Raw genomic sequence first — 16,218 nt, 5'->3', positions numbered from 1 at the left:
AATTGAAAGAGTTCATGGACATAAGTTTCTTGGTTTCTGGTTCATTTTTACACTGAACAAATTATGTATTAAGCAATATACAACCTTCCTGACAATATTCAAAATCTGTTTTCTAAAAGGAATGTGGGATACAATTTGAGGGAAGAATTAAATTTAAAATATCCCTGTTTTCCTTATGTGTTGTTTGATTGTGTTTTTTCTTTCTTTTCTTTGTTGTTGTATTTTAACATTTTTGAAATAAAGCATCACAAACAAACAAACTTGACTGGCCTGCAGTGAGTCCTGGCCTTAGTCCAATGAAACACCTTTGAAATAAATTAGAGCACTCCAAGTCAGACCATACTGTCTAACATCAGTGTCACACCCCTAAACCTCGTAAAAAGCTTTCCTAGAAGAACTGAAGCTGTTATAGCTGCAAATGAAGGGCCATCGTCTTATTAGACCCTATGGATTAAGAATGAGATGTCACTCAAGTTCATTCGTGTGTGAAGGCAGATAAGTGAATACTTTTAGCAAGAGAACATAGACACCAGAGGTACCTTTAGAGAAAGTGCTTTGACACAGACATGAAACCTACAAAACAGATTGCATGGTGGTGGCGTGGTTTAGAAATATTCGCTCACAGAAAGAAGGTTTCTGGTTCAAATCCTGTTTGAGGTGTTTCTAAGTAGAGTTTGTATTATATTTGTCCCACCTCCCTGATGGCATAATCCATACCACACAATGGGACCTCTCTGGTTTAGTGTCAGATGTGACTGAAACATTATCAGCTAACTTCTTGTCTGGGATCAGTTGGGACATATTGACCTTTGCATGTTAACAACACCAGGTAAAACGTGAAACAAGGCTACACATATCATGGTTGTGCTTTCTCCCTTTTGTGGGAGTAATTCATTATTTTTTCTCTGTTCCAGATCTATCTATCTAAACCTAATTTAATTTTGGACTTAATCAACCCAATTTAGTTTAGAAAAGGTGTACCACTGATTTCTGGAAGACTCACCCTTGAATGAAATGATGTGAGCAGATTAGAGATAAGGTTGGGATGTGTGGTGTGATGCGTGTGGTAGCAGTTTCCACCCTTAATTGGCAGCTCCTTGGTACTCAACAGTGAGTGGTAGACTGGATCTACACTGCTGATTGGCTCCAGGTAGTAGGTGTCACTAGAATTCAGTGATATCAGCCCTCTGTGTAAAAGGGGAAAAAAGTGTTGCAGTTTAAATTGAAGCACAATGATAGACAAAAAATACAGACTTGTTTTGCCTCCCGTAGCAGTCTGACTGCTGAACACTCAGAGACCTGTGTGCTCCTTAAAGTTACAAAATGTCATCCCCAGATAACACAACTGGCAAATACAAAGCAGGGGCAGGGATCACATTAACATGTACATTCCTGTCTTAACCAATGTCATATAGGCCCAGTTTATTTTTTCTTATCATTGTTGTGAGGAGACCATAAATAGCATTTGTATTTTCTGTTGTATACTTTCTTTGCTGTTATGGTGTTCTTGTTATGTACAAAAAAGTGTTTTTTGAAAATAGCTGATCTGCACTTTTCCAACATCTGTCAACAAATATACTTCGATAAAGTTGCTCTATATAGTGTGTAACTGTTGATATGCAGCGTTATTAAATTTGTTGTTTATGCAACGGTTGATATAGCACATTTGCTTTTGAGAAAATTTTAGATGGCACTCATCATCAGAAAGGTTGCCAACCCCTGTTCTAGCCAAAAGGATTTTATTTGCCATATCTTCACAACAGCTGCTCATATCACAGCCACAGAAAAAAGGATTAATAAACTAGTATGGCCTGAAGCAGAACACATTAGGATGAAGTATCTGTGGCTCTCTTCAGACCTCCCTCCAATCTTGCCATTTAGGAAAAGAAGGATATCACATCCCAGACTAAAGACTAAAGCATCCCATACTACCAGCAAACAAAAGGAGATGCATAATTGTTCTCAAGGCTAAGCTAATCTGACCTGCTACTAGCCTACTCAGTTAACTTGTGCTTGTAGCCAGGTAATGCATGCAAGAAGTGAAGCAGTTACATGTGAGTGAAACTTCCAGCCAACTCAGACATTAAAATACAGACATTTATCACTACATCCAGTCCAATAGATGGCATTACCTTGGCCTCCAGTAACACTGTGAGGAACGCTGGAGTCATTTTTGACCAGGATATGTCCTTCAGTGCACATATTATATAAATATGTAGGACTACTTTCTTTCATTTGTGCAACATCTCTAAAATTAGAAATATTCTGTCTCAGATTGATGCTAAAAACTAGTTCATGCATTTATTAGGTCTAGGCTGGACTACTGTAATTCATTATTATCAGGATGTCCTAAAAACTCCCTGAAAATCCTTCAGTTGATTAAAATGTTGCAGCAGGAGTACTGACAGAGACTAGAAAGAGCAGATTTCTCCTATACATGTCCAACTCCAGGTCTCCAGGGCCGGTGTCCTGCAGGTTTTAGATATCACCCTGGGTCAACACACCTGAATCAAATGATTAGTTCATTATCAGGCCTCTGGAGAACTTCAAGACATGTTCAGGAGGTAATTTAGCCATTTAAATCAGCTGTGTTAGATCAAGGATACATCTAAAACCTGCAGGACACTGGCCCTTGAGGCCTGGAGTTGCCCACCCCTGGTTTGAAGGGTAAATTAGGTTAGGGCTTAAAGGGCTAATGACCTTATAGCAGCAGTCCCCAACCTTTTTCGTGCCACGGACCGGTTTAACATAAAACAGTATTTTCATGGACCGCCCTTTAAGGCCTCACGGATAATTACAACAAAATAAAATGATACGACCAAGACAAAAATTGTCGTTTTTGTAAATATAATAATAAACGCGAATTCACTGTGTAATTGTGTAACTCTACTAGCAGCGTCCTCCTGAAATGCGCCAACAACATTGAGAGTAACATCCTCCTCTCTGCCCCTTAATGCTCTCTGGTTGCTATGGTAACACACAAATATTTCTTTCAAAATAAGACACACAACTACAACATGGGAAAGACCTAGGGAAACCAAGTTAACGCTAAAAACCCTGAAAACCATAAATTTCACATCCGAGCCTCAACTCTTGCGACCCGGTACCAAACAACTCACGGACCGATACCGGTCTGTGGCCCGGGGGTTGGGGACAGCTGCCTTATAGTACCAAATCACCCCATTAGGGCACTTTGCTCTCACACTGCAGGCTTACTTGTTGTTTCTAGAGTATTTAAAAGTAGAATGGGAAGGAGAGCCTTCAGTTTTCAGGTCCCTCTTCTGTGGAAACAGCTTCCAGTTTGGATTCAGGAGACAGACACTATCTCTACTTTAAGATTAGGCTTCAAACTTTCCTTTTTGCTAAAGCATATAGTTAGGGCTGGACCAGGTGACCCTGAATACTCCCTTAGTTATTAATAGGTGTAGACTGCTGGGGGATTCCCATGATACACTGGGTGTTTCTTCTTCAGTCACCTTTCTCACTCACTATGTGTTAATAGACCTCTCTGCATTGAATCATTGTTATTAATCTCTGTCTCTCCTCCACAGCATGTCTTTATCCTGTCTTCCTTCTCTCACCCCAACGGGTCGTCGCAGATGGCCGCCCCTCTCTAAGTTTTTCTTTCCCACTATCATTAAAGATCTTGCTCATAGGAGTCATACGACTGATGGGTTTTTCTCTGTATGAGTTATTGTAGGGTCTACCTTACAATATGAAGTACCTTGAGGCAACTGTTGTTGTGATTTGGTGCTGTATAAATAAAATAATTTGAAAAATTGAAAAATTAAAAAAATTAAATAAAATAATTAGATAGCCATTCACCGGTCCTAGAAGAAGCATTCTGTGGAAAAGTACAAATCTGTAATCTGCCTTTCATCATCTCCAGTATTAAGCAGCATAACTGCTTTAAAAGCCTCAACATAAACACTTCTCTGACAGCCTGGTGGGAATTCCTAAAAACAACTAAGTCTTCGCTTACTCCATGTAAACTAACACCCTTTTGGAACAATCCAGTTATTTATCAAAAAAGGGTATACTATTTTTTTTATCATGATATGAGAAAGGGATTAAAAAAATCTAGAACATGTTATACAAGATGGAAATTTTATTTCATTTGAAGAACTATCAAAACATAGACTCAGCAAAGGTGACATTCTTGAATATCATCAACTGAAATCCATCACAGATGAAAACTTCAATCCTGGTCAACTGAATCCAGAAATACCTACTTGGGTAACAAAATGTTTTAATATCTGTATGCCCAAACAGTGATCAAAAATGCTATAAATGTTTAAAATTTGACGAATCAATTTCCCTCCCAACCGTAAAGTGGAATGAGATCTTTCCATCAGTCCAGATTAAAACTTCTGGACACAAATATGCTTAAACACCTTTAGAATGACTAAATGCCCCAACTTACAACTTACACAATGCAATAATCTCTACAGAACACACTACACAGGACAAAGGTTGTTCCAAATGGGTCTTACACAATCGAACATATGCACCTATTGCAAAGACAACTCTGTTGAGAGCTATATGCATGCTATATGGTACTGCATGCCTGTCCAACAGTTCTTGCAGAAGATATGTGAAGTCCTAGCCACATGGTTTAGTTGCTATATCTCAACCTCACTGTGCATCTTAGGTGACACAAGTGAACTAGATATGGAAGGAAACACATCATATATACTCCTTACTTCCTTATGCATCACCAAGAAAAGCCTGATGAACTCTAAATAAAAAAATGCTCATGTGTTCAATATAGAGATTTAGTTCTTGACCACATTGGTCTGGAGAAAATGTCTACCTCTTCAAAACACCAACTGGATGAGTTTGTCTCTCTCTGGTCCCCACTGATCAATTCCATTACTTAGTGGGGGTGGTCAGCTGTAGTCTTGTTTCCCTAATTGAATTGGAGGTGGATGGTGGCGGTGTCCTTGGCTGCAGGTGACTGGCTGTCTTCCTGAGGGCTGGAGAGCTGCGGTTGCTGTTTTGCCTGTGCATCTACCTCAGTTGGTGGTGGTGGAGGACTGGGGTGGGTGCTGCTTGACGGTCTTGGGATGTGGCCCTGGGGTGCTAGTGGTGGCGGGGGCTGGCCCCCAGCTGGGTGGCTTGCCTCTACTGGGCGGCCTGGATGCTAGGCTTGGGGCCCTGGTGCCCGGGGTTGCCTGCCCTGCTCCCGTACCAGGGTGACTATTCTCTAGCAGGGATGACTGTCCAATGCTCGTTCCCTACTTCTCCTGCTGTTGTGGGTGCACGGATGTCACCGAGATGTGTGGCCTCAGGTCATCGGTACTCTTGGAGGCTGCAGATAGCGTGGTTGTCCTGGTTCTATCTCTGTCTTCCCCCAGCTTTCTGGGGGGCATCGCTGCAGCTTCTCACACTATAGGAATATTGTAGATTTATGTATCTCTGTATTTTTTGTGTGTGCTCTACATTTGTTTTGTTTTGCTTTTTCTGTCTCTTACAGGTGCAGCAATAGGCGATACATTGTGCATTCCTATTTGTGGAATACATGATTTATTTTATAATTGTATCATCAGATCTATACCCATAAGTTCTAGACACAGATGAAAAGAAGAGCTGAACTGTCAGCTGATCCTAACCAGGTGGTGAGTTGGATGAGGTGGCGGATAGTATGCCAGCATGCCTAAAAGTGGAGGCTATCCCCGCTGTTATGTTTTCCCCTGTTTATGTCAGTACACTAAGCAGGAGTTATACAGAGCCAGACACATACACACGTTAGCTGTTTACATTCAGTCTTCTTCTTTTTATTCATTATACCTCAGGAAGACACACACACATGACGTGGTGCCCACTACTGGCGATAGCTTGTATAACACATACATAACACCTGCGACGTGGCACCAGATAAGTGTAAAAAAGATAGTTTAATGTTTGTTTATGTTCACCTAATAACACTTGATACAGTGTAACAACAATGAATCATGAGGTAGGAACTGTACCTGAATCCTGAGCATGTGCGGAGTGCAACCCAGGAATCTGGATGTTTTCTTACATGGCCATGGTAGAAGCAATGATCCTGAAAGAGAAAAGATTTAGAAACATTAACTCCATCTTTCATTAGCAAAAAAGCTCTACAAAAATACAATATTCTTTCTTTGGTGTGATGGATTGGCTTGTTGGAGTTTAGATTACTTTTGTTAGAGAGACTTCTGGATGTTATTCAGGATGTCACCATAGACAAAGATGAACAGCTCCTCCTTTGACTTGGTTGCATTCAGCTGAGCTATATGACAATAATATAAAGAACAATATAGAGGAAGTAGAATGCTTCATTTTTTTGGAAATGCATTGGTCCCTAGACTAATATGGACAGAGCCTAAGAAGTCTAGTTAAGAACAACGGAAAAGTAATTCATGCCGTGGTCATTTGGCAGTATCATGGCTCTGGGTCTGTGACCTAGTGTTTATTTGCTTGGACCTTTTAAGTCTTTACTGTTTTGAGTTTTGAGAAGTCATTTATGCTTGTAGTTTCTATAAATATCATTTGTTTTCCTTGTGGTTATGATTTTTCCTGATTCCCATATTGTTCTAGTTCTGTATTGTTCTGTATGATTGATTTTAGGTTTGTTAGTTTCCTTTAACGCAGAAAATTTGCAACCTCGCCCATTCCTGTCCTGTACATGGACATATTACCGGTACGGTTCAGGGTATCTTTCATCAGCTTCGATCCTCACCACTGCCAGCCAGCTCCTGTCCGCAGCCATCCTTCTTTCTGTCTGTTCAGGAAGGCAGGTCTCACAGCAGTGGATTAATGAGCTTCAGCCTAAGAGTAACAATCCCACACCTGAGCAAGTGTTTGCTCCCATTCTCGTAAAAAACTGTTCTTGTGACGCCACAGTTTTCCCCGGTGTTTTCCATCAGCCGGAACAGTTTTCCCTCTGGTTATGTCTGGTTTATGTTGATCTCCCTTTAATGTGTTCAATACTTTTTCTCTGTCATTTCCTACTGTTACACATTTTTACGGATATCTTGTCACGGACCCGGTTCCGGGGACTCGGGGTCCGTGAACAGTGTGGACCATTATTATTATTATTATTATTATTATTATTATTATTATTGTTTTGGTGTGTTGTCTGCACTGCCTCTGATCTCCGCCCTCATCTGTATGTAGGCAGGTTTGTGTGTGTTTGTGTGTTGCTGTTTCTGTGGCCAAGTTACAGGCATCTTCAGGCCTGAGGGGCGTGGCCTAGCTCGAGGACTGGCCACACCAAGCCCTTGCCACACACCTGCTCCTCATCAGGGCTCGTCGGTGGAACTATTTAGAGGAGTGATGGAGCTTCCACCGACGCTGGATTATTGCGTTTGACTACACGTCAGTCTTCAAGCACAGTCAAGTGTGAGTGTATGCCTGCTGGGATAAGTGTTTAACGGCTGCCTCTATGGTTTTCCCTCAGGAGAAATGTGGGATGAGAAGGAGCAGAGAGCACGGGAGTGCAGGGACACTGGGGCAGAGAGCACTACACGGAGACTTTTGGGAAGAAGACACTACACGGGAGTCTGGGAAACTGGGGATTTATTGTCATTTACCTCACCACCTTGTAAATAAACACTGTTGCACTGAAGAATCCGGCGTTTGTCTTATTTCCCCATCTCCCCACGGTCTGTGTTGGCAGACCGTGGGGAGATGGGGAAATAGGACCCAAACGCGCCCTGATGAGGAGCAGGTGTGTGGCAAGGGCTTCGGGTGTGGCCAGTCCTCGAGCTAGGCCACGCCCCTCAGGCCTGAAGATGCCTGTAACTTGGCCACAGAAACAGCAACACACAAACACACACAAACCTGCCTACATACAGATGAGGGCAGAGATCAGAGGCAGTGCAGACAACACACCAAAATAATAATAACAATAATAATAATAATAATAATAATAATGGTCCACACTGTTCACGGACCCCGAGTCCCCGGAACCGGGTCCGTGACATATCTATGGTTTTGTATTGTTTTTTGGAAAGATATATACAAGACAATTGAAATAAACACACACACACTCTTAAATAAATACATGTTAAGAGATTTTCAAATGTTTCAAGTATTATTCCCACTTCTATTCATATGTTATTGAAAGTTTATCTTTAATTTCAGTGTTAATAGTTGTTTACCCATTTATTCTTTCCATTTAATCGTATTTTACTGCTTCACTGAAGTGAAGCTGAAGTAAAAAGCATAGTGTTCTCAGATATGATTTACCCAGCGCATCTCCTCTGTACCTGGCTCTCACGAGCCGTTTCACCCCAGGAAGGGAGAGCAGGACGTTCTTATCTATACACTCCCAAATAGCAAGAGGGGCCCATTCTTCAGAATCACACACACACACTCTGAGATCATACACACACACACACACACACATACTCTGAAACGCTATAAATAAAGAACTGCCGCATACGCTGGTTGTGGGCCTGAGACAGCAGCGCTCACCCAGCGTGCGCACGTTGTTACCATCTAAACTGTTTTGAGTGTCTTTATTTCGCCTGAAGAATGTCTTGTTTAAATATTTACTCCTTGCAATACATATTGATTTATATATGTCCACAAAAATTACAGGAAGTCCTTGTCTGACTTGGACATAATTGAGATTTGGCAAGTTGGAGGGGAGTGTTTTATTAATTTACATTAAAGAAACAACTCGGATCCAGATCATGCAAAACATTTCCTGTATTTCCTGCACCTTTTCAACAATTCAAATCATGTAACGAGGAAGTCACGTTAACCAGGGCCTTGTTTGTCTTTACTCATTTGATATTCTGAAGAGTAACACAGGCTTTATTTGGACACGCCCCTTTGCTTGACACAGGCCTGGGGCTCCAGCATTACAATCACTAACTAACAGAGACCAAGCCTATATCGTTTTCCAGGTGATTCTGTAAAACTATTGAACTTTTAAGTTGGTGTCCTGCATGTGAGTCCTATCCACCTGTGAGGTTATGCCAGAACGATCTAGAAATGGATTCTCGACTCAGGAAGCTCAGCTCAGGCAGCGTGAGCCTTGCCAAATCTCTGGAGAGCAGGGCGCAATCATTCAACAACTCGATTAACCCAAAGGTATGATGAGATCTTCTGGATTTGTATCACAAGATAACTCACCACCTCCCATTTCTCAGACACACCACCAGTGGAATCTCAGTCACCGCAATCCTCAGATGCCTACGAAGAAACTATTACCAACCCTCAAACTTCTAGGCAGTGAGACAGAGAATAGGTGTCATGTCTGTGTGTAGGCAGGCAGGAAGAGAGGACCCAAAATGCAGGACTCATGGAGGCAGAAGTAACTCAAAATACACAGCTTTATTGCTGGTAAAAAGCAGAACAGGAAAACACTAACTAAACTGGGGGAACAGAATAACTAGGCAGGCTGGCAAACAGAACACACAGGAAGCGAGGGCAGAAGACATTAACGACGCGACACTGACACAAAGACACACTGGGCTTAAATACACTGAGGGAGTCATCAAGGAATTAGAGACAGAAGGGGAACACAGCTGGGAGGAATAAGACCTAACGAGACATGGAGAGCAAAGCTGGAACACTGACATCAGACAGGAACATGAACCTTCAAAGTAAAACAGGAAACAAAACACACTTAACTAAGACACGGACTAGACGGAAAGAGGCAGACTTGACGCTGAACTAAACCGGCAATAATAACAAAATACAACCCGAACCTTAGTCATAATGCAGAAACATACCAGAATAACTGAAACACGGATCATAATAAAAATCAACAAAGCACCAGAGAAACATAAAGAACAATCATTCAAAACCAAAACATAAGGAACTCAAATGCTGGGTCGATCCGACCCAGGACTGTGACAATAGGACTGGGCGATATATCGAGTTTTTAAATATATCAATATTTTTTTATACGAGATATGAGATGTGACAATATCATTTATATCGATATAGATAGATAGATAGATAGATAGATACTTTATTAATCCCCAAGGGGAAATTCAAGGTTCCAGCAGCTTAAGAACACCACACACACAGCATTCACTACAATGTACCAGGATGATACACAACAATCAACAAAACAACATTACTAAATCTAAATCAATCTAAATCTAAATCAATCTAAATCAGCAGTAGCAAAGCGTATAATGTACTGGGGATGCAGTCCTGTTTGAGGTGTGTGTCAGGATAATAATGCAATGGTGCAACAGTGCAAGGTTAAAATCTAGTGACCAACAGTAAATGTGTGCATATGTCAACATGTACAATAAAATGTAAGCACAGTAATTTAACAGTTCTAAGTATATAGTATATGTTACGTTATAATTATACTTGTGGAGCCACAAGTTTGCCTCTCTTTCATCCACTTTTGTCTCTACATACGTTACTCTGCCTCGCCTCTCTCCTTGACTGATCAGAACTCCCCCTCCCCCATCGCTTCACCTGCAGGCAACAACAAGATGGACACGGCAGCTATCAAAGAGGAGATGGTCGGTAAAAAGAAAACATTTGAAAAGTACTATTTTAGTGCTGGTAGCGTTAATCTCGTTAAAATGGTTAACGCTATAACTGCATTAACGCGGCATATCTCCGTTAACGAGTTACCCCAGATCGCCCCGTGTGTGGGGCACGACGGCGTTAACGAGCCAACCGCGCTAACACATTGACACCATGCAGCCCAACACACGGGGGCTGCACGCCCTAAAATCTTTTCATTCTCAAAAATCAACAGTGCGCCTTATGTTTGAATTCTGGTTGTGCTTACTGACCGCGGACCGATCTTATGTGGTGCACGGCGCTCAGCAATCTGACAAAAAATATTTTAGTACGACTTTGGTCAGCTACGAAGCTGGATGGATTGTCGGAGCATTACGGCTACCGTAGTCAGGAGCCTGGCGGAGTATTACATACTGTGCTTCAACGTAATATTACCGTATTGTGTGTGCATAAGGACCACAAAAGGCACCTGTTAAGAGACACTGTTACGAAGCGGATTTCAAAATCAAGGCTGTCAGTCACGCAGTAGAACTTGGGAACAGCTGTGAAATCTGTCTTTGTTATTATGCTCAGCGTCTTTTAGTTTACATTTTAACTGCACAATTGTGAGCTTTTTGTTATGCACAAAAACAACATTATTTTATTTTATTTATGGAGCATTATTACTTAATAAATGCTGATAATTTATTTCTGAGTAATTTTTTCATGTACATCTACGCTGTATGTTAATAAAAGTGCCTGTGTGAGATCTGGGACACAGCTTTCACTAAAAACTCTCTTTTTGCTCTTACTTTATGGCTTTATGGCATCCAGCTAAAGAATATCGAGATATGAATTTTGGGTCATATCGCCCAGTCCTAATAGAGAATAGGAGTGGATTTCTAATCCTTGTGTTTCAACAGCAAAGTTATATTTCTCATAGCATAAGAAAGGCCTTCCTGGTGGAATTACTGCAAGGAAGAGCTTTAAGTTGGGCCAAGAAGTGTTAAAAACTAGGCCCTGCTCACACCTCTAATTCTCGAGGACCCTTGGCTTTGCACTCACAATCCTAACCTTGACTAGTTTCACATTGGCATCTCTGGTTTGAGTACATTCGGGTTTTCCCAAATCAAAAACCCTGGATGACCAGCGAGGTCCGCTCACTCCTCAAAGCCCGTGATGCCGCCTTCAGATCAGGTGACAGAGCTCTGTACAGGGCTGCTCGAGCTGACCTGAAAAGGGGGATTAAAAAAGCCAAGTCAGACCACAAAAGGAACATCGAGTCCCACCTGTCCAGCAACAACACACGGGAGGTGTGGCAGGGAATGCAAGACATCATCAACCACAGAGGCAGCACTGCGAAAACAGAAAATCCGAGTGTGCAGCTGGCAGAGGAAATAAACAGCTTCTTCGCCCGCTTTGAAACACCACAACAGCAACACTCATCTGCTTCAGCCCTGCTCCCATCCTCATCCTCACCTGGTTCCTGCACCGCTCCACTCACTGTAACGGAGCACGATGTCAGATGTGTGCTCCTAGCACACCAGAACCCCAGGAAGGCGGCCGGTCCAGACGGAGTACCTGGCAAGGTACTAAGAGCATGCGCACACCAGCTCACCCTCATCTTCACCAGACTCTTCAACCTCTCACTGGATCAGGCAGCCATCCCATCCTGTCTAAAATCAGCCACAATCATCCCAGTGCCGAAGAAGTCTCCCATCTCCAGCCTGAATGATTACCGCCCTGTGGCTCTCACACCGGTAATCATGAAATGCTTTGAGAGACTAGTCCTTCAGCACATCAAGGATTACCTCCCCCCAGAATTCGACCCCCACCAGTTTGCATACCGTGCAAACAGATCCACAGAAGACGCCATCGCCACAGCCCTCCACGCTGTGCTGAGTCACCTAGAGCAGCGGCAGAGCTACGTCCGAATGCTCTTCGTGGACTACAGCTCAGCCTTTAATACAATCATCCCGGACATCCTCATCACCAAACTGGTCACTCTTGGCCTCCCTCCTCTCACATGTGCCTGGATAAAGGATTTCCTCACAAACCGGCCCCAAACTGTAAACCTCGGCCCTCATCTCTCCTCCACTCGCACACTGAGCACCGGCTCCCCACAGGGCTGTGTGCTGAGCCCCCTCCTGTATTCTCTCTACACCCACGACTGCAGTCCGACCCACAACAACACTCTCATCATCAAGTTTGCTGATGACACCACGGTAGTCGGACTCATCTCAAAGGGAGACGAAGCAGAGTACAGAGAGGAAGTCCTGAAGCTGGCAGCATGGTGTTCAGAAAACAACCTGGCACTGAACACCAAGAAAACCAAAGAGCTCATTATCGACTTCAGGAGACACAACACCGACTTGGCCCCCCTCTACATCAACGGGGAGTGTGTGGAGAGGGTCCACACTTTCCGGTTCCTTGGTGTCCTCATCTCTGCTGACATCTCCTGGACGGAAAACATCTCAGCGATCATCAAGAAGGCCCAACAGCGGCTGCACTTCTTGAGAGTCCTCAGGAAGTACAAGCTGAACTCCAACCTGCTGCTGACCTTCTACCGCTCGTCCATTGAGAGCCTGCTAACCTACTGCATCACGGTATGGTACGGCAGCTGCACCAAGGCAGATAGTGTGAGGCTTCAGAGTGTGGTCAAGACAGCACAAAAGATCATCGGCTGCCCTCTCCCCTCCCTGATGGACATTTATTCCTCCCGCTGCCTCAGCAGAGCAGCAAACATCATCAAGGACAGCTCCCACCCTGGCTTCAACATACCAGCCTGCTTCCCTCAGGGAAGCGCTACAGGTGCATCAGCACAAAACCCACAGACTCAAAAACAGTTTCTTCCCCAAAGCCATAACCACCCTGAACTCACACATGGACCGATAACACAGCCCCCCACTTCCCACTTCCTCTATGGACCACCACTATTTATACCAATTCTATGTGCAATAACTGTATATACATAACACTATTTATACCAATTCCATGTGCAATAACTCAACTGTACATACATAACACTATTTATTACATATTACTTACGGCTTGTAAATTGTACATTTTATATATATATACACATCTTCTTCCATATGTTAATACTGTCCATATGTATATAGCGCTGCAGAACTGTACGCCCCCCCCCCAGCATGTTTACACTGAGTAGGAGATGCTCTGTATCTCATTGTACAACTGTATAGTGACAATAAAGGCATTCTATTCTATTCTATTCTACATGGCAGCAGTTTTCCATCAGGACAAGCAATGAGAATCACAATACTTTATTAATCCCTAAGGAAATTATGTGGTTACAGTTGCTCCAGACAATAGCAGGAAAAGACTGAACTAAAATAAATAATACAATATATTACAAAGTTTACAAAATATAAGAAATCTCAGCGCAACGACATTCACGCCTAAGGGTGCGAGTAGTATCATTTAGCCAGGGTTGGCATGAGGATTTGGCACGTTTAATCCTCAGAGGTGCCACAGAGTTAAGAATGTCAGCGGATGTAGTATAAAAAAGGTTAGCAAGCTCATCCGCTGATAAATCCCCATTACAGTTAGCATCAGAGAGGGGAGAGTCAAGGAAAACATCAGTGAAGTGAGCGATTGACTGGGAGTTAATCGGGCGCATCTGAGGCAAAGGACTATCACTGTTCAATTCCACATTGCTCACTACAGTATTAAACAAAACCAGGAAGTTATCTGAAATCCCAGAATCCTCAATGTCCGTGATGCAAATGTCCAGACCATAAGACAGTACCAAATCAAGTATATGACCTTTTGTGTGAGTTGGTTCACTTACCCACTGGGTGAGATTGAAGGTGTTAATAAGGGCAAGGAAATCCTTAGCTAGCGAACTGTCCTCACAGCAAACACGAATGTTAAAGTCACCAACAATTAGGATACGGTCATAATGTAAAACAAGACTCCCCAGTAGATCAGCAAATTCAGGAATAAAATCCTTGACGAGTTTCGGGGGGGCGATACACCACAGCGCTGAGAATTGAGGGGACGCAGTACACTTCCAATAACTGCACCTCAAAACTGGAGTACAGAACAGGTGGCAGCTGCCGACATTGACGTTTGTTTTTAAAAACTAAAGCTAGCCCTCCACTCCACTTCTGCCAGTGGTCCGGGGTGAGCTAATAAAAGCGTAGTCAGGTGGGAGCAGTTACGAGAAGGAAAAAAGTTCACCGGGGCGAAGCCAAGTTTCCGTCAGGAATAAGAAATCCAGCCCCGACGATAGAATAGGATTGTTTAAAACGAAGGTCTTATTCGCCAGTGGCCTTGTATTTAACAAGGCCATACGGAGAGTGGTCACACTGTTACTGGTTGGAGAACGCCGCAGCAGGCGAAGATTGCTGTGATTCGCGCCTCCTCTGGAGAACCGCACCCAGCACCGAGTGGGTGGAAGATCAACTGGGAGGTCCAGGTAAGCATAAGGTCCAACAGGGCGAATCCAGTGATGACATAACAGTCTGAAGTTAGCAGGAATAGATGATAGAACGTCTATAGAATAGCGATCATTTGTCGCAACATGTGAATTTAATGTGAAAATGGAGATGAAGCAAGAGAGAGAGAGTTGAAGGAGAGTGAGAGCCAGGGTATAGATTACTTTGCTCGCCCTGAACCTGCCATATTACAGGCATTCTTAGATTACCATCCACAGCAGAACACCAGCAGTACAGTTGTGATGACTTGTGCTCACAGAGCACAAGTGAAAAACAGATGGCAAGCTTTGGAGCGTATAGTGAATGTGGTCAAAGTACTTGGGAAGAGGGGACTCAGCTATGGGCCTGTGGAGAATGAGGCTGCACACACTTTGGGTGATAACACCATCGATCATGGTAACTTTCTGATTGTGTTATTAGGCAAGTGTGATATGTGCCTTGGAGAACATTTGAATGACCGCCCTACTCTCCAAAACAACTGTCAACTCAGTGATTGATGCACTTAGCCATCTAATTCAAGAGAGCATCGCCAGTGATGTCACAGGTTATGATCAGTGTTCAGTAATCATCAGGTATGTTACTGAGGCTGTGCAGGAGACTCGTCTCCATCATGAGGTGCGAAGAATTCACGGGGCAGTACAGTGCTCATCAAGGAGTCCTATCACAGGGTTAATCTGTGGGAGAAACAAACCCAAGAAGAGACAAGACACAGACGCTTCAGTCCAATAGGTGAGACATGATGGTGGGCCAAGCATGATGCCCTCCAAAAAATCTTTGTGGACATTTTGGAAAACCAGATGATGCCCTCTTCGTTGATGCAGCGCTCACGCTGGAAGATTAAAAAGAGGGAAAAAGAAAAGCCAGCTGTTCATGCCAAAGCACAAGGCTTTAAAGAGTGTCTCTTGAAGCATGAAATTGTGTTAACCGTACAGATATTTCTTAGAGTGTTTGAGCAAACAACTCCTCTGTTGAAGTACCTTCAGTCAAAGGGGATGGACATTTTCTCTGCCCATCATATGATGACAGCCACACAAGATAGCCTCCAAAGTATCGCCAGGGACTTTGCAACTGTGAAGGCAGCTGCAGACACATTTGTGAAACAGACAAATCAGAAACTCGAGGAGAGGGAGGACAACACAGACATGGAAGTGAAGGCTGCACTACCTGAAAAGAGAGCCAAGAAGAGAAAAGGTTGGAGAGATGACTGAAGATGAGTTGCAAAGCATTCCTGAGAAATCATTTGAGGTCAAAGTTCACAACACCATCATGGGCACAGTTATTGAAGCAATCTGCAGACAATTTGTCA

At 43.1% G+C, this 16,218-nt stretch overlaps 1 protein-coding gene across 2 annotated transcripts in view; it reads right to left on the bottom strand.

Annotated features, from left to right (window-relative positions):
- Positions 1–16,218, bottom strand: part of adam19a (ADAM metallopeptidase domain 19a) — a 107,741-nt gene that overhangs the window by 46,747 nt on the left and 44,776 nt on the right. For both annotated transcript variants that reach the window (XM_039609279.1, XM_039609278.1), the window contains 2 exons: positions 5,973–6,049; positions 1,004–1,187 (listed from right to left, as the gene is read on the bottom strand). In XM_039609279.1, the coding sequence (XP_039465213.1) occupies positions 1,004–1,187; positions 5,973–6,049 (261 nt within the window). The remainder of the gene's footprint in view (positions 1–1,003; positions 1,188–5,972; positions 6,050–16,218) is intronic.

Source organism: Oreochromis aureus, linkage group 3 (assembly GCF_013358895.1).
Source record: "Oreochromis aureus strain Israel breed Guangdong linkage group 3, ZZ_aureus, whole genome shotgun sequence".
NCBI classification, from domain to species: Eukaryota; Metazoa; Chordata; class Actinopteri; order Cichliformes; family Cichlidae; genus Oreochromis; species Oreochromis aureus.
The sequence above is the reverse complement of the archived record's forward strand: the minus strand, read 5'-3'. Positions and strand labels throughout refer to the sequence as shown.